General features: G+C 33.2%; 2 protein-coding genes across 27 annotated transcripts in view; one reads left to right on the top strand and one right to left on the bottom strand.

Moving 5' to 3' along the window:
* Positions 1-19,362, bottom strand: part of LOC145946103 (uncharacterized) — a 198,757-nt gene that overhangs the window by 58,226 nt on the left and 121,169 nt on the right. The gene's annotated exons all lie outside the window — the stretch shown is intronic.
* B6 (pentraxin-related protein b6) lies at positions 1,237-19,070 on the top strand. 3 transcript variants are annotated; one of them, XM_083055590.1, is made up of 8 exons: positions 1,237-1,350; positions 4,276-4,562; positions 9,556-9,661; positions 12,057-12,271; positions 15,323-15,422; positions 15,998-16,212; positions 16,562-16,903; positions 17,601-19,070. In XM_083055590.1, exons 2-8 carry the CDS (start codon positions 4,305-4,307, stop codon positions 17,976-17,978), a joined length of 1,614 nt encoding a protein of 537 aa, XP_082911716.1. In that variant the 5' UTR covers positions 1,237-1,350; positions 4,276-4,304; the 3' UTR covers positions 17,979-19,070. The 3 variants fall into 3 exon arrangements, with proteins under 3 accessions (XP_082911716.1, XP_082911717.1, XP_082911718.1); XM_083055591.1 differs by having other exon boundaries at positions 1,304-1,350; positions 4,255-4,562; XM_083055592.1 differs by lacking the exon at positions 1,237-1,350 and adding an exon at positions 1,524-1,543.

Here is a 19,362-nt window from a genome sequence, read left to right as displayed (position 1 = left end):
TGTTGTTTTAGATAGATATGTTTCATAATCTGATTAAATGCGTGCACATATTTATTTATTTAATTTATATTGAAAAAGCATGCGTATTCGTAATATTTGAAAATTTTGTAAGCTTTCATTGGAAAAATAACTTTTCAGATATACATATATCGTATCTTTTTGTTTTCCACATATATAAAAAAATAATAATCTCTTTATATGTAAAATTGCAGAAATATTGATAGTGTGAGAAAAGCTACGTGTGTATTGCTGTTTTAAATAATCTATTTTTAAATAATCGTTTAATTTCGGAGTTTTAACTGCACATTAAGACAAAGTGTTAAAGTGTCATAGAAAATTGAAATTAATTGAGTTCTACACATCTGTATAATAATAAGCATTAAATATTATAAATAAATAATTATAAATTATAAAAATAAATTATAAATTACCATGAAATAGTTTATGACATAGTGATCATATTAGCTAAAAATGTAACAAACATCAAGCTGTTGCGCTGTATCGCATTGTACTTGCATACTTGTTTATTGCATCAGCTATACTTAGCCTAAAGGCCAAGTGAGCCAATATTTATCTCAATTGGCTTCTACATTCTTCCATATAGTAAAAAAAAAAAGATACAAAGTATTAAATTACGAATAATAAATGTAATTAATTGTAAAGCTAAACAGTACATTAAAATTGCACATTATTTAGCAAATGTAAAAAATAAACATCTATTAGAAATCATAATCTTGATAGATTAAAGATAATAGTAATTCATATTAAATAATAATTATTGTATTTATCTACATGCTATCTCCATCTTATTTCTCACGCGCTGAAAGATATATAGAGATGCAATGCAAGCTTCAAGAATGGTCGAAGGAATGATCAAGCATATTGTGTCCCTAGTCTAATATCCACGAATTATTAACAAAGTAAAAATAAATTATAAATTATTACAAATTGTAAATCAAACGCGGAAATATCTATACTTCTCGAGTGTTTTATGGATTAAAAATTAAAGAAATGTACATATATGAAAGGGAAATTTTTGTGAATTAACGAAAGAATTAGCGTGGTGTAAAATGTGCTTTTTTCTCGCTTTTCTCGAGACAATTCTAATTTGTGTGGTTCGTACTTTCCATATGGGCGAAAAAAATGCTCGAGACGACGTCTGGCTACGTTGGGAAGAGCGAGGCAAGAGACTCACACGAGAGGCAAAAGGTGTATCAGACAATCAAGTAGAGGAAAGGTGTGTACCTCCTGCGAGCTTACCAGCTCAACGAGCGGACAGTTACCTTTCCGTTCTACAACCGCGAGGATCTATCTCCCTCCATACTGCAGAACTTGCTGATCACTACCTGGGTGAGTTATATACGCGCGAACATAAGTCTCGCGGTTCTTAAATGGGACGTTAACTTTACGCGGGTTATCGTCTAGTGTTCGAGCCTTCGTGGGATGCTTATAAGCGTTTGAAAAAAATATTGTTTATTACGTAGAACTTGTGACTTTCTTACGGAAGTGTCTCCACCACTTGATTTTATTTGATTAAATTGTGGTAAGTTATAGATTTTTTTAAATGATTCTTTGATATAGGTATATCAAAATGTTTACGTGTAGAATCAACCGTTTCTTCTATTATTTATTCTTGCAATTTTTGTAAGTAATTATTTGTTAATATATTGTTATAAGCATATATTAGCTAAATGTAATAATGTTATAGTATCACAATGTCGCTTATATGTTGTGCACCGTTTCTTTTACAAAGAGGAAAGTTATCTACATTTGATGTCATTGTATAAATCCGGCAGGAGATTGGCATGATACATACAAAAGGGTATAGTCGTTTCAACGTCGTCGGAATATTCAAGGCACTGCATTTTAATTTTCGCTTTGATAGCTTTCACTATTGGTCGCAATTTGTTTGATCACGATGGTGTTACAAAGTAACTGCAATCTATACTCTACACAAGATAACGTCAAAAGCTCTTATGACAAAGTGAAAAGTTGCATTAATGACTCTGTTGATGAAAATAATGCAGTTAACATAAGCGATGGAAGACAATCACACAAAGGGATAAAAATTCTCTCTCACATAAAAAAGAAGAGATTATTACAGTGAATTGTGTGCACAACGTTCAGTAATACATAAGTGACTAGAATTTAAAATGTGCATTTTTTTAAATAAAAATAATAAACCGATATCAGTTTAAGAATGTCAATTAATGAATAATGTTAGTAAATTTTCGTAAATATCAATTAAATATAATTACGCTGTCAAATTAGAATTATTTTATTACGTGCATTATTGTAACATTTTTATCACGTAAAATAAACTTTTCATTCTGTTAATTTGAGAGATATTCGCATAAAGATCTTGATATACTTTAGTTAGTATCACTTTTACTTTCCTATTTCTATCATTTTGAGTTTCTAATGTGTTATTTAAGCATGAGACGTTATTTATTATTTTGAAGATGGGAGTACATTTTCTATGTCGGATATACATATAGATCTTTCGATGTCGGAAGCTAGTCTTGTCGTCGATTACGTTTTGCCTCGTTCCCGCATTTCGGTTCCGTTAGCACTGCCGTTTGACGTATCTGGGTTTAATGTCAGTCGTACCGGTTCCGCTTACATTCGCTTCCGATTTCATTCAACGATATTAACAAGTAAAAAATCTTTTTGCTTTCTGCATAGTGATTCAAATATATAAAAATATAAATAATTCAATGTATAAATATTCTTTAATCAATTTTTATGATTTAAGATAAGTACATAGATATCTAATTTTTCAAATAAAATTTTATTTATTAATTTTATTTTTTTAAATTAAAAATGTATATATGTAGATTTATATTCATATTATTGTATATTTATTTTTATTCTAAGTATTTCTATTTTTATTCAGATATCAATTTAAATTTAATTTCTCGATCCAATTCTCCACAACTTAAAGTACAGAAGCGTGCTCTAACGTAATGACGATTCGCAATTAGGAAATTATTAACGCGCTATTAGACGCACACGTTGGTGAACCGCCGCGAGGAACAACGGGCTTTAATAAGCGGCGATTTATACCGATCGTAAAATCCACTCCCGCTGCTTCTTATGCGACCCGAAGTTTCACGTTTTCCGTATACAAACTGCCGTTTCTATCGACTTTACGAGCGTGAGGCAGATATACATTACGTAAAAGAGCGTGTCAGGAAGTGCGGTTCCGATATCGAAACATCTTGAAATATCTACTTATATAAATGTAAATAACGAAACCAAATGTGTTTGCATTTGCAGACACATTGGTAAACATTTTATTGTTGAAGATAACACACTGTAAAAATATTTAATTGAAAATGAAAATGAGTGATTATATATAAATGACCGAAATAGAATTATAGATGAATAAATATCGATGATCCTATTTTAAAGTTAGATTACCGAAATTCGAAATTATAATTTTGGAAAAGTTAAGTTCAAGTATAGGCATAGATAGCGAAAGACGCTAATTATATCTAGATAAGCGAAGGAAAAATGCAGAAAGTTAGCTATTAGTATCTACTTGTATCTAGGTCTAATCGCATTTGTGAGGCCGTTTAACGATATCACGGCATCTCGAAGACGCTCGACAGATAATGAGATAAAAATATCGCGTGTTCTCGCATACAAATAGTATGGAAAAAAAAAAGTAGCGATACTATCGTCGCGATTCTTACATTCTTAAGCGATACACAACGTTCGTCACGCTCGCCTGAATTAAATTTCGCAACGAAATGATGCTGTTGCGTGCGCGCCGAGTATTTTTTTCTGCATTATATATTGTATCTAGCGGAGCACACGCAGTCGCGAGGTGGTCGACTACGACTACGACGTTCCATCGGAATCCGATTCGATGTAACTTTCCCGGGATTTGTTTCCCCACACCCAACAATGTAATATCGAGCAGTCGTAAATCCGCGATTATAATGAACCGACCGAAGGAATCCGCTGGCTGCGTGATACCGCACGCATGAATTGCAATTTATTCCTTCGGATTTGCCTAATAGAGCAATCAATGATGCAGATTTTTGTGCCAGAAATAAGAAACGAAGATGTCAACTATTTTTTTTATTTTTAATTTAAAGTGCGATAAATAAAGTTAATCGAATTTTGTATAAAATATGAATATACGTCACATTTTATATTTTTCGATCTATTAAAATACTTTTAAATAAAATAGAGCGTCTTGGATCGCAAAGAATTGATGTTTGAATTCAATAACAGAAAGAGCAGGTTCGATCTGTCAACTTGCAGGTAGCTCGAGAGGAACGAGCCGCCCGAAGATGACGTCGATCGTGCTTGCGTACGCTACTTTCATTGCGTTTTCATACGTGGCGCAGGCGATCTCGTCGTCCTGGAGACCGATCCTGCCTGCCCACAACGTCGGCGCGAGTATTCTCCATCAGGAGGCATCGATTTTCGAAAATACGCCTACGCAGACGCTCTACGACGTGGACGGTTCTCATCATCTGCTGCTGTCGCACGACCAAGAGAAATGTTCCCTTTACAAGGTCGCCATGACCCAGCAGCTGTATTTTGAGGTAGGTTACCGAGAGTGTAGCAATGGATTTTTATATCCTATATTTTTATATAGTGATTCTATCGATAGAGGTCAAAGCGTTGAATAAAATAGAAATTGAGTTTAGAATAAAATTGAGTGAATGTTATTAGAATCAGTCACATCACACAATTAATTAATATTCTATTCGAATAAAATATAACTTGCCATTGAAGCAACTAACGTCAATGGAAAAGAATCGTCATATAAAAAATATGTGGCACATGTGTAAATATATATGTAAGATAAGAATAATTATGACAATTGGCGAACGATCAATCAAGTCATTTGCAGTATGTTTACTTTGTTAGATGTAGAATAATATTATGTTCCAGTTTCGTGATATCGATATTATTGTTCCGTACACGTATCGGGAAATGTGGATAGTGGTTATTGCCGAATACAAATTGCTGTACAGATTAGCGATTAGATATAATGTAATTGGAAATTGAGGTGTTGCAAATTATAGTATAATTTCGGAATCATCTGATATATGACCACAATTTGTAATTTTGTGATTAGAAATTTTCGATTAAATTATTACAGGGTATATCTATATTGGATATGAATTTAAAAAGATAAAGATAGTATATCATATAACTTTTAATAGATTGAAATTATAGCATCATATATAGAGGGAATGCAATACTTTAATTAAAATATATAAATTATAAATTTTATCAGTGAATTTGTCGATAAATTTCAAGTTTTCATTATTAAAATATTTCTTACAAAAAAATATAAGTTCCTGTTAAATAAATTGCAAGAATTTATAGCAATTTCCGTGACACGGTAACTACACTCTTCCACGTCTCGCATGCAACTAATGCTAACGGAATTCTGTAGTTCATATGCTATACGTGAAGCGCATTTTATATTATTTTACGCTCGAGAGAGAGAAAAAGAGAGGAAGGGAAGAAAGAGAGAGCATTGGCATTGCACTGACCAAGAGATTCGCGATGCAAGCGAAATGACAACGAAAGTAGGAGAAAACACTCTCTCGAGGTACCAAATCCCTCCGGGCGCAATCTCGAAACGAGTTCTGAATTTTTATTTTACCGATCGTTGTGATCCTAATCAGCGAAATCGTTACATCGGTTTCTTAATCGATTTACTTAATTCGCTGCTATCTGTATCTCATAAGGTTCGTTAAAGGCAAAATGCGGGAGCGACTTCTTTTTTTAACGTAAACTCATAGTCGAGAAAGCGAACGTTCTTTCTGGATAAATTATTCACTCATCTGATGCAGCAGCGGCAATATTCCTCGGTAAATTTTTATAATAGCCGGGAAAATAAATCGTAAGTTCATAGAGAGAGATGATTAGCGGAAACGAGTAAAAATAAATCGCGCTTTTCAACAAAAAATTATTATTTATAACTTTATAGATATTTAATAATTATATATATATATATATATATATATATATATATATATATAATAGCTATTAAATATCTATTATACTCCATAATATACTATAATTTTAAATTATTGAATAATCGTCATTTCCACGTTTTTTTGATAGATATAAATTTTTATGAAATGTTGTGATATTTTTATGCTAATTAACATTCAGATGAAAAGTTTTGCTCCATCAAATTATTACATGGAAGACGTTTACTTGACACTATCTTTAACTACCTATCACATTGTGACTAGACTTCACTTAAAGAGAAAGGAAGTTAAACTATTCCGGTTTATTTAGAATGGCAATTTTAATAGCCTTTACCGATATAGCTGTTTGTATTTCTGTTTAAAAACGTTCTTTGCAATAATTATTTTACATACCTATATATATAAATTAAAAAATATAATTATTTATATATCTCTTATTAAAATCCAAAGTTTATCGTTTATTAAAACGCAATTTGAAATATTTAAAGCAATAATAATATCGAATAATTGTTGAAACGGTCACTTATCAATCTTTTTACATTTATATTAACAAAACGCTAAATATATACACACACACACATATATATTTTATATGACATATAATTTAATATGAGCCTAATAAATCTGAAAAATCATTATAATTCAATATAGTCTTTATGAAAATTCAATCTAGTCTGCCAAGATAGTTCACGAGAGAGAGATTCGCAAGGATAAAATTAGATTAAACTTTCTCGTAATCTATAATCACAATTCTCGAAGAGATATAATCTATCGATGCGATCGGCATGGATAAAATTGAACCCGATGGAAAGCGAGCAAGACGAATAGCACATTTTCTCTGTTCATCAAAATCCGTGCCAAGTAATATCATCGAAAGATCGATTAGACTGGACGTAGGAGAGCTGATAATGATTGCGCAGCTGCAAATGAGGGAAAAGAGATACTGTCGCGAAATTGCCAATCGTAAATGAGAGGATTCGCAAACGGAACAAAGGCAGCCTGTCTGTTGTATGACTTTCTACGATCGTTACACGCAATTATTCTCCTGCAACGTGCTATCATTCGCGATCGCTCATCAACTTCATTCCCCGTCACAATTAACGGATCGCGTCGACGCGATCGGAGTCTCCCGGAGTGATAATCGATAACGTCGGACGGGATATTAAGAAGCGCGGTCGCCGAGACAAATTTGTGGAAAAGCGATTTGCGAATTAATCACGCGGAGAAACCGGAAATCACATTAGATGTCGATAGATTTCGTTGAAAATGGCAGTCGAGCTGAATACACAGGAGCGGAACGAATTGATTTTAGTACGGAGGAAGTGAATTTCCACAGGAAATATGCATGTGCTTATAATCATGAAATTACTATCTCAAGGCAGATTTGTGCTCGATAGTCTTTTTTTTCCGAGCAGATCTCGGCACTAATGAGAAACATTCATTTGAATAAATTACCATACAAACCTGAAGAATTCATTTTAAAAAGCATCAATTTTTCAACCTTTAAAGTCAAGGTTTTCTTTTTCTTTTAAACAAGAAAGAAGCTTAGAAGCTTATCTTATTTTTATACTGGGGCATCACTTTTCTTTTAATTACATCATAATTTCGAACGTATTTTGCTAATTAATTAATAAAGAATATACTTCTCAGAATAATTTTTATCCCATCATATTATAATTTTTTTTCTCTTAGATACCAATAATTTTAGATATCTAGAATGTAGGAAGAAGTAGAAAGAGAGAGGCAGACACGCACATACATGCGTATATAAATGATGGTGTGATGTTACAGCTTGGCATGTCGATAAATCATATAAATCGCTGATACAAATCACTTTAATGCAAACACATGCAAGGAAATTGAGCGAGCGCGTCTCACTGGATATACACGATTGAATATTTCATCCTGCTCGTCAAATTTACGAGGTCCCCCCTTTTAGAGGTCGGTTGAAACATTACCTGTCAGATCCTTACCCGGCGAGAGTGTAATGCGCGTTGACGCGCGTATTTCTATAGTACTTAGTATATAGGCGAGCGGCAAGTTTATGTGAGTTGACGACCGTAAAAGAAATTGGACGTGCAGACGTGCAATCTCGACCGCAGTTGTTGCCACCGCGATTTTGCGGCCCGCTTTTGGCTCGCGAAATCTGTTCTTCCATACAGAGAGAGAGAGAGAGAGAGCCCCTCCTGTCAGAGAAATTATTCCCGCCCAAGAAACTATGCCTCTCTTGCGTCAATAACGCACGACGTAATCGATTAACCGTAAATTCGCGCAATCACCGATGAAAAAGCGTGCACTCTCACGGCTGTCTATCTCTCTAGACGTCGAGTCACGCTTGCGTTGGCCTTTAACGGGATTTAGGATTTCCGTTTTAAAAATTCTTCGTGAATAATAATTCGAAGAAAAAGATAGTTCAAAAAATTCTATTATTTTCTAAAGGCACATTGTGAAAGGTGGAAATGTAATACGAGAAAAATGCTTCTTTGGGAGTAAAGTAGAAACGCGAAAAAAATATCTCGCATAAAACGTAATTAAAAATTTTTTTTAATTTGCAAAATCTCTCAATGACGGAGAAAATCAATAAGAATACTAATAAACACAAAACAAAAATGAATGCAGAAATAATGTTTTATATTAAAATATGATATTTTTGTAAAAATATAGCATAGCTTCTCAATTTTTTAATTTAATATAAAATGTTTCAATTTTTCTCATTAAAAAAAAATAAACTACATTTTTATTTATATTCTATATCTCTTCCGTAATTATAACTCATTCGTGTTTGTTATATTAATGTTTCATATTGAGACATTTATATTTAGAATAGCAATATAATAAACGCGGTAAATACGGGTGTCTGTTATTATTTCACGATTCCGCACATGCAAGAGACAATTTCATTCCCTAAGGTATCAAATGTACTGTTTATGTATATTGTATCAGTATATTTAGTTTGTATCCTAGACTCAGAGAGCAAAGTCCGTAAGTTTAATTGAGTGTAGTACGTCAACATTCGATGTAATTAATACATAAATGCAACAATAATGTTGCAATTTCGTATCACAAATTAAAAAAATACATATGTATATAAAATTATGCTTGTATAACAATAACAAGCATTCCCTTTATCCATATTTTCGTATTATTTTCTCGAAGAAACATTTCTCTCTTCGATTTGGCAATATTATTCGACAAATCGTTTAGTGCAAAGACGTGAACTCGAATGCCTATCAAATTCTAATTATCCGCACTTTGAATCGGCACTTTGAACAGCTGTTGTCTCGCGCACCGCGATTATTTGATCGCATTCGAGGGAATGTTTGCTCGCACAGAGACGAGCTTTACTTTAACGTGCGTTTTAGTGAGAGATCATATCGCGAAGGGATCGATGCCGACGATTAATAATGTAAGGCTTGATGTGATACGCGGAAGTGCGCATCCGGCGATTAAATCACACGAAGCGTACATTAATCTTCGCTGTGTGTATATACCGGGAGAATTGACAATTTAAATCGCGATAGGCACGAAATTAACGTCACCCGCGCCGACACGATCTAACGATCTATCTCTCATTCTGTTACAGTACATTCATTACAAGACGGATCTGCCGGATCTGAAGGAGTTCACCCTTTGCATGTGGACGAAATTTTACAATCACTCCAACAACCATCCTATGTTCTCTTACGCAGGTAAGTAAGCGCAGCTCAAACTCGCTTCTTTCTCCTTTCACCTTGTAAATATCGTATTGTGAAATATATCGGATGTGAAAGCGAAAGAGAGCCCGCTAGAGATATTTATCGTCCAAAGTTTCGCGCGTTATCTCGTAATTGCGTTAAAAATACAATTCTTGTTGCGAATTAATTCTTGTTGTAATGCATCTTAAATTCCTCACATATCGGCGATGCAAGAGAATAAAAATATAGGATTACAATTTGAAATCAACGATAGATTATTGTTTTACGATTCGATTAAATCTGAATAGAATATTCAATATTTGCTTATTAAAATCAGATTTACTTAAAGTATTTTTACGTAGAAATTCTTGTCAAACATGTTAGCATGTACAAAAATCTTTGTCATACTTCTTTCAATGGTAATAAAAGCCCTTGCATATATCGCGAACCACACGAGGAAGAAAATAACCAGCTTACAACATAACCGTTTAATTATACGTTCATCTATAATTAAAACATAATAAATATAAAGGAAAAAAATAAACAGGATTTTTTTAAAATTTTAGAAACTCGTTACCGCTGAAAAAAACGCTGCATAAACTTGCGATCTTAAATTGCAGCGAGAACCGCATGTTTGATTAACGAATTTTATGTCGAGCGTTAATTCGTCGTTGACCCAGTTTCTCAGTAATTGATATATTGTTTACTAACACAGCGGAAATTACGGAAACAATAAACTTGCAAATAAACGGGAGCTAGGTGGATTCAATTGTCAGCATTTGAAAATGAGAGTACATGTCCATGATATTTATATAGTACATATATATATATCCGAAAAATAACCCGTTGCAATTTTTTTTTTAAACGAACTTTCTGGTTATGCTAAAATATCACCCAAAATTAGTACAAATATTTTTTATTTGTAAAAGTTGTTTTTATAATTAAAATTATTTCAACGAAATTTAAACATTACAAAGTTCAAATTTGAAATTTAAACATTTTTTAAAAATTTTCAAATATATATGTACAAATATTGATAAAATCCACTTTTGCAATATTTAAATTTAATTATAACTTGTTATTATTTTTATGTACCTATTAAAGTCCATTATAGCGGCGAACAATAATGTTTTTAATACGATGACGTAGTTGTTTTATGTATGATGAAAGTGTGAAACAGAGTTTTATTAAAAAATTCTCTTATTAAATTCCTTGCGATTATATAAACGATACAGCAAATAATATAATCCTTGAACGTTAGAGAAGCGGTATAACAGTCTCGTTTCGTAATCGATTCCCGCTGATTCCCGCAACATTCTTTCTTTTTGTGGATTAGCGGTTTAGTCTCATAAGTAAGTCATGCATCAAGCTGTGCCACTCCTCACGTCATGTTAAGAATCGATTTACGCCCGTGCACATTATTATTCACGCGCGAACAATGATGTCGTCCGGCTATGTTTTCAATATGCAGTTTAGAAAGGTTCCGCGCGGTTTGCAGTTTTTGTACCGTGGTAGAAAGTTGCGAACACACACGTATACAGGCACGTATAGGCTGTTCTTTTCTTTCTTTTTTCCGTAGACACGGGCAAACGTGACAATAGGCGGATATGCGCGGTGTCATAAATATACCAACAATAAGTCCCTCCCTTCGCTTGTCAAAAAAAAAAATTTTTCGGCTTCCAGAATCTACTAGAAATATACGATATATTATAATAAAAAATAAAAATATTTTTACAATATACGTCATGAAAATTTTTAATCTACAAGTAATTTTTTAGATCTTGTAGAAAAAAGATAGTGCAATAAAAATTAAATTTATTTCTAATAAAACTCGTGCGCATAACTAAGAAATCGATTTATTATAAATCGATAAATAAGACTGAATACGAAACTTTTTGAAATGTTGACTTATTTAGAGAAGTTATTTGACGTGACAATAAAGTTCTTTATTAAAGATAATTCTGGAAGCATAGATTATAAAAAAAATTTAGAGAAAAATCGTAATTAAAAAATAATTATATGTAATATGCTGTTAAGTATCAGATAAATTATTAATTTTAAGATTAATTAAAAATAAGTTTAAAACAACGAATAAGAGTAACTATCTAATATTAATTTTTAATTGGTTAATAAATTCAACTCAATTTACAAAATACGAATGCAAAAACCTCTTGTACATCTTAACTAACTTGACTGCTTTAACGCGAAAGCATCCGAAGATTACGAAATACGGACTCTGCACTTCAAACTGTCAGAGAATCTGCAGGGCAGATTCTATTAGTAATCTAACCAGTTACAATCTGGTAGAGATGTTACATCTATTCTACTTGTATGCGCGAGAGGATCCTCTGTCTCTCTCTCTCTTTCTATCTCTTTTGCATACGAATTAATTCGTACCCTCGACTTCCAGTCGGAGATCAGCCACGAGGAATACTGTCGTGGGTCGCAAATACACCGAGGAGTTCGTACTACATGCTCAACGTCAACGGTCACAACTTGTACAGATTGAATTATCCGCTGAGACTTAACAAGTGGTACCACTCCTGCCAGAGCTGGAACGGTCGTACCGGGGAATGGCAGATCTGGGTCAACGACGAGCGCGTAGGTCGCGGGTTCAACAACAGGGTAAGCACGACTTTATGTTGCCTTTGACCCTATCTCTCATACCCTTATAGATAGATAGATGAACGTATATAAGGAATTCCGCCGGAATTGACGAAAAGAGAATAATTCTTTCTTAGGCAAAAATATCGAGATAGATTGTTGCAATTTTTCACATTTTGGCTATTTTACTTCAAAAATTAAAATTATGTTAACATAAAATTTATTTTAAATTAAACGATGAATAATGCTTTGTTATTTATCACAGATTTCGACAGAATCATTCAAAGTATTTATTGCGAACTCGTCGACATTATCGCCTGTTCGATGAAGTCGTGATATAATAAGTAAAAAATTGATTTTTTCTATTGCACTTCTTGTGTAACACAAATTGTGGCGCATTATCCTTGATACTCCGATAAAAAAATAAGCGAATGTTTCTCGTGTTTGAATCAAGCTTTTATTATCTAGTTAATCGCTAATCGCTGCTTCGTTTTGTCATTCTTGCGAAGCTAAAATAGCCGTTCTCTCGTTTATGCAACTCTAGGGATGTTAATATTCATTTGACCTTAATTAGAACGCGCATTATGGCATTTTGTTTTCTTTGAATGACGTGTATTCTTTTGTGATCTGCATTTTTTTACGTGTAAAATATAAAAAACGAATAAATCTCGCGAAATTTAAGAGACCTAATATGAATAATTTCCGGAAGCACGACTATTAATTACGCAATTAATATAACACAACAGTGCAAACTTGATTATAATCTTATTATTATAAATTCAGCGTGATTGTTATAATTGTTAAAAATAATAAACATTTAATAGAGGCACGCTGTATAAAAAAGCTTAATATTAGTAAGATAAACTCGATTTCTCCTCTGTATATAATAACACTTTTTTATTAAATCTCGCGCTGTTATATTAATATTATTCATTTATTACTTTTTTTAAAACAACGCAAATGTAAATAAAATAAAAATAAATGTGATTATTATTAGCTTTAGAAAATAGCGTACACATCGGAACGTGCGCGATATGTTTGTAATCATTATATTGCGCTAATTATAGCGCACGTCCAACTCACGTGATGCGAATGTCAACGGCGATGAGATTTTACACCTCATCACGCACGAAATGAATGCATTAATACGGTCATCAATTAACAATTGCAAAATGCTTACTTTAATATACGCTACGAGTTACTATTCTTGGATAGGAGATACGTCTGACCATACACGTAGCTCTACTACTATTACGATGCAGAAAAGTCTACTAGCTATTTAATTCCAATTTTCCGATTTGATCTGATTTTTAAAAATCTATTTTTATGTAATATAAATAAAGTAAAAAAATTAGAAGTAATTCAATTTTTAAATAAATTAAAATTATAAAAATAATATATTATAGCTGCCGTTAAAACACAACAATTCGGTGAAATAAAATATCTTATTATATTCTAGTACTTGATATATTGTTTCTTTGCTAATAAAGTATTTATGTTGCAAAATTATTCCGCACTGAAATTTCGAGATAAACGTAATCTTTCGAAATAACTAACGGAAATTCATATTTTATGGTACGTGACATACTTATGTGCAAGTAGAAAAGTAAATTTTACGTAAAATTATATAAATTTCGTGCAAGAAAATCTCGCGGAATATTTCATACGTGACATATTTCAGATACACACAAGACAGACAAAAATAAATCATAGAAAATATTTTAGTAAAAAATATACGCTGTTCCTCTCGTAAGTTATAACAATAATTTAAGAATTCTTGTATAAGTAAAAATATCTGTGATTAATTGAATTCTTGCAAAACAAAGATCCGTTACATTTATTGTGCGATTTCACATATCGCGCTACGTAATTTTATTAACATTCCGCAAATGTCTGCAATTGCGTATTAGAGAAGAAGAATAAGAAAAACATTCACGAATGTAACGTGGCATGAGAAGGCAAGTCTTATTTCGTACAAGAGTATCGTGTAGTTGCATAAGGATCCCACATTACAGTTTTCTCAATTATCGTTTGTGTTAAACGCGCCAGGAATTTCTTGAACGAGTCTGCTTCCGGCATTTTCTATACACGAGTCACGTTCGCGAATGTGTCGCGTTTAGCCGTGCCTTTTCCACGCGAAAGTCGAGTGCACTGTCATCGCGTTTTTTTTGTACTTAATGCGTGGCTTTTGGTTGTACGCGACACCTGCATATAGTTTTACTCATCCAACTGTATAATACATTTACAGAGACGCAACGTGTCATGAAAAATGTATCTATATGTCATGGGTTTTTTTATAGAAAAAAATTCTGTCCATTTCTATTCGAATCTATTAATACCGAATAAGAAGTTTAATTGAATACGCGGTTTATGAGACGTATTATAATAATTAAGAAAAGTGATAGTATATATTCGTAATTATATATTCTGAAGCAAATAGTGACTTTTATACTGATGTGAAATTATAATTATATTATAAATAAAGAAAATTATAATAATCACCAAGAGTAATTATAGTTGTCGGCAATTTTAGATGCGAGATTTGCAATTAAGGAGATGATTCGCTGTCTATTCAGCTCCGTCAGGAGCTGTCAAGACGACGGTGATCTCCTGTATTCAGATTGTGTCGGACAGAAATGAAATGGCGAAAGAATAGACGACGAAATAGAATAAACGGGAAATGGAAAAGTATAGAATTCCATATATCGCGATATATTCTCGTCCGAGGATACCAAGGTTATTTTCAAATAAAAAAAAAAGTGCACAGAAACCAATTTAAATTTTCATATAGCGCGGCGACTGCGGACGTGCAATCTATCCCGCGCGTAGGGGACGCAAAATCCGTGGCTTTTACATATTCTATTTACGTCGGTAGTTTATAACGCTAATGTTTGCGGTTTTTCTCGAGCAATCGATTAAATCAATGTTAGGTCACAAACTGTATTTTCAGATTAATTGCACGTGTCACTCGTTGTTAGTCCAATAAGTAAAAAGGCGATTATCGGAAAATATCCTTTAGATCTTTTTGTATCTCATCCTATTATGCGAAAAAAATTGCATTGTTTATTCCAGTTGGTCGGACATGTTATCAAAGGCGGCGGAATTGCCATTTCCGGTCAAGAACAACGACAACTGGGCGGTGGTTTCTTAGAGGGTGAAGACGCGCCACCGGGTAAGAATATTTTTACATTATATCACTAATTTTAAAATAAAAAGGCAAACGTTACTGTTACTGCTTTTTAATAATGTGCTTATTATCGATATATGATATTTAAACATGAACGGTTCCTTGATTCTAATTGTAAGCCTCATCTGCCCCTTTTAATCATATCGAATTTATATAAACTTCTTTTATATTTAACGTTCTCAATTAGTTAAATCAATTTTCCGATACATTTTTACATACGTATAATACATATTATCAAATATATTTAAACTTCTTTTATATTCAACATTCTCAATTAGTAAATTAAGAAATATTTTTTCTCAATTAGTTAAATCAATTTTCCGATTTTTTTTTACATACGTCAAAATTTTGTTTTAATATATTTTTATTACATATACAATTTAAAAAATATCGATATATATACTATGAAAAATTTCTTTAGTGCTGTCAAAGTAAAATTTTGAGATAATGTATGTACGTAAAATTTATTTATAACTTAGACACATATATGAGGCAAAAATCTATTATTGCTTTATTAAGAAATGTTATAGCATGTCATAACGAAAAAGATTCTTTTCCAGGTTCTGGCGGCTACTTGGGAGAACTAACAATGGTACAACTGTACAGCGTAGCGCTAACCGCGGGGAAGGCGCACAAGGATCACAAGCACCATCACGCCCATCATTACGAACATGATACGAATAATAACACGCCGAGAAGCACCACGCAAACACCTGTAACCGGACCACCTTTAGCACCGCATCCCTTCCTCACCGGAGGACAGATCAATACACAAGTACAATCACGTTCTCTCACTTTGTTACATCTGAGAGCGCGCGTGTGCCGTGTCATCAAGCTAATTACCTACGTTCCGTTCCTTAATTAGCGTCACCGCGTAAATAACGCGGAGGCGTCTAAAAGGCGGGTTTGTACGTATATGAACGTATGAAAAATGAAGACGTCTCGTAAGACGTCATTAACTCGTTTCCTCGAAGTTATTATTTTTTGTTTGTTTGTTCAGATACGCCTTGAGCTCTTTCAGACGTCACACGTGTTATTTCAATCGCCTCTCTGTCTCTACCTACGTGTCGCTATGCTCGATCAAGCGATAATAAATATTTCATGCGTCCGAATAAACGTTCCAGGTGAAGATCAATCCTGGAGCGCCGATTCAGATCGTACAAAACGGCCTGACCATCCGTCATCCGGCGTTACCACCGGTACCGGAATCACCACCGCAGCCACTTCCGCCCTTGAATCTCGATATTTTCTCGACAGCCTTCCCTCCCGCATCGACACAATTCCTCGGTCCGTCACAGTCATCGATTTTCGCAGACGGATCTTATCGCAATCTCTTTAAGAGAGAGAAGAATGACTCGAAGAAGCGAAACATTAAGGACGAAACGGTTATATCGAGTTTGACCGAATTGAAGAAATCGATTGCAAAAAGGGATACCGATAAAACTTCGAAAGCTGGTATTTCCAAGGTGAGCGCAATTAAGTCGAAATTAATTCTCCGCGATTTAAGGATAGAAAGCGCTCTAATAAGATATTTTCTATAATTTCTAGCATTTTATTTATTACATATCATATAAATGCATCTTGCGCTTTCAATGTCTTTCATAGTATATTCCTTTTTCTTTTTAATTGAAAGTTATTAGTAGCTTAAACGTTCGTAAAAATCTCTGAGATTTCTTATAGCGAGCATTAAATTGTAAGTTCCTTCAGTTTCGACCTACTTGACGTAGGAAATTAAAAGATTACAGTGAATCAGAGTGGAAATAATCTAACGTCGGTGAATGCATTCTTTCCGACTTGCTTGCACAAAAATCCCAAAACTTTTTTATTGTATCGCCGTGAAAAGATTCGCCGCACATTTAATAATTTTTATACTTTCAAGTAAACTTTCACAGTTGAAAAAATTTGTATTGAAGTGTTACACAAATTTTACATAAGTTTATATTATATTTTAATATTATTCTACTCTTCTCGTTTTCTATATAAGCATCCGATTAAAACTTTCCCAAAGAAACTTTCAAATCAAAATCTGGAAATTGCTTTAAGAGAGAGAGAGAGAGAGAAATTAAAGTCCTATTGTAAATATATATTTGTTAATATATATACATACTTCAAATTCCTATTTATTCTCAATCGATAGCACGTAACATTTCGTTTCTCTTACAGGTATCCTTTGTGCCAAAGTCAGAAATCGCGGATGACAAAAAACTAGGAAAACGCGAAACCGAAAAGAAGAGGAAACGAGGATTGTTGCAATTAAGTGATGGGTCGTTCGGATACTCTGACGATGGATACGCTATTCCTCAGGGTCTGGACAACGATTATTTCACGGGATTAACGAGTTTCGGTTTGATCAAGGATTCGAACGAAGAGGACGAACGGGAACCCGCTGAAGGCGAGGTCAGACAAGTGCTGGACATTTGTGACGGCTGCACCGAGGAACCGTTCGAAAAGGCGTTGATCATAGGCTGGAGAACGGTGCCCAAGAAGCTCTATTCCGGAGCGTTTTACACGCCAGCCGTACCGGCGTGTAAAGCGTTCTAAACCTCTTCACCGACGACGAGTCGGTGTGATAAAATGATATTTACGAACGTTTCGCGTGAATTCTCAGGGGAGAAAGACGTTCGCGAGAGACCGCGCTGATAACGACTGATAGCGCTTCGTTAAACGGTCGACGAAAGACCGAAGAAACATTCCCAGGTATCCCACGCCATGTTTAGCTTGCCGAGTATCTTTAGTCGTCGGGTGAAGATATTTGTCACTCGAGTCTTCTGATTTTTTTTTCGTTATTAATTGATTTCTTTTGACATATGCATACCATTTTCTGACGATGCATCGTTATTTTTCTCTATATTATGTTCGTAAATGTTGACATTTACGAACATTCGAAGATGCCAAGAATATATTGCCATGAAAAAACTTGTGCGTGACAATATCTTGCCGATTATATTTATTTGCAATTTCTGCCCAATTAATCTATGACGTTTAAGACTATAACTGTATAAAGATTCCACAAATGTTATAATTGAGTTTTGAATGAATTGTAACAATAAGTATAATTACAATTTTTGTTACATATAAAGAGAAATATTTTTTGTTAATAAATAATAATTAATAATAACCATTAAATTGATAAAAAATAAAAAATGAATTTGTTTGCAATATAATAAGCAATACAATATGCAATAATACAAAGTAAAATAATTTCAAATTTCTAAGGACTAGTTAAAAAATCGCTAAAATTTTTGTTGGTATTGTTACGTGACCGAAAACTTTTCTAATAAAACAATGCTGGTAAATATGTTCTGATAATTCATATACAAAAATAGAATTCAATTAAGAGACATTTTCATTAGTGGAATACAGTATACGTAGTCGGCATAATAAGACAATATTAGTTTGTAAGTTCGAGAAACTGATCATGAATAATAACAATCGTTCTTAACAGAATACCCATCGCGGTTTTAAAGTGCGTGCTGATCGATTAACCTCAGGCGAGACAAAGGAGAACTTAATTGCGTGACATCGCCTTGATCGATCGGCGACCTACGCTTCGGTCGCCTAAATTCAAGACTTATTGTTAGCCCTAATGATATTTTGCATACATGTGATGTATGCCGAATAAACTTTTATGAGTCGTTGTATTATGTTTCATTTATAATTCATCCTTATATATCAATATTTTAACATAAAGCAGTATATATTATTAATATCAGCAATTTTTGATTATATCTTGCATATGATAGCAGTTATAATCATTGTGAGATTTCATTTTTAATATTTTAACTTATTCTCAAAAAAAAAAAAAAAAATATTGTGTGCAATAATGATTAGAATTTAAATATAACTGGTTTTAAATCCAAATTTTTCCATGTCAAAATCTATGTATAAATATATTGTTTTTTCTTTGGAAAAAAGTTTTTAATAG

The sequence above is a fragment of the Prenolepis imparis genome, unplaced genomic scaffold, assembly GCF_030444845.1.
Source record: "Prenolepis imparis isolate NDT839.2.m4 unplaced genomic scaffold, iyPreImpa1.0 SCAF_15, whole genome shotgun sequence".
NCBI classification, from domain to species: Eukaryota; Metazoa; Arthropoda; class Insecta; order Hymenoptera; family Formicidae; genus Prenolepis; species Prenolepis imparis.
This window is presented reverse-complemented; position numbering and strand designations above follow the sequence as displayed.

What these genes read in the sequence shown, in the direction of transcription:
- B6 (XM_083055590.1), top strand. Translation starts at nt 4,305, where the DNA reads ATGACGTCGATCGTGCTTGCGTACGCTACTTTCATTGCGTTTTCATAC. An exon ending in CCCAGCAGCTGTATTTTGAG is followed by an intron (nt 4,563 to 9,555) that starts GTAGGTTACCGA and finishes ATTCTGTTACAG; the next exon opens with TACATTCATTACAAGACGGA. An exon ending in CGAAAGCTGGTATTTCCAAG is followed by an intron (nt 16,904 to 17,600) that starts GTGAGCGCAATT and finishes TTTCTCTTACAG; the next exon opens with GTATCCTTTGTGCCAAAGTC.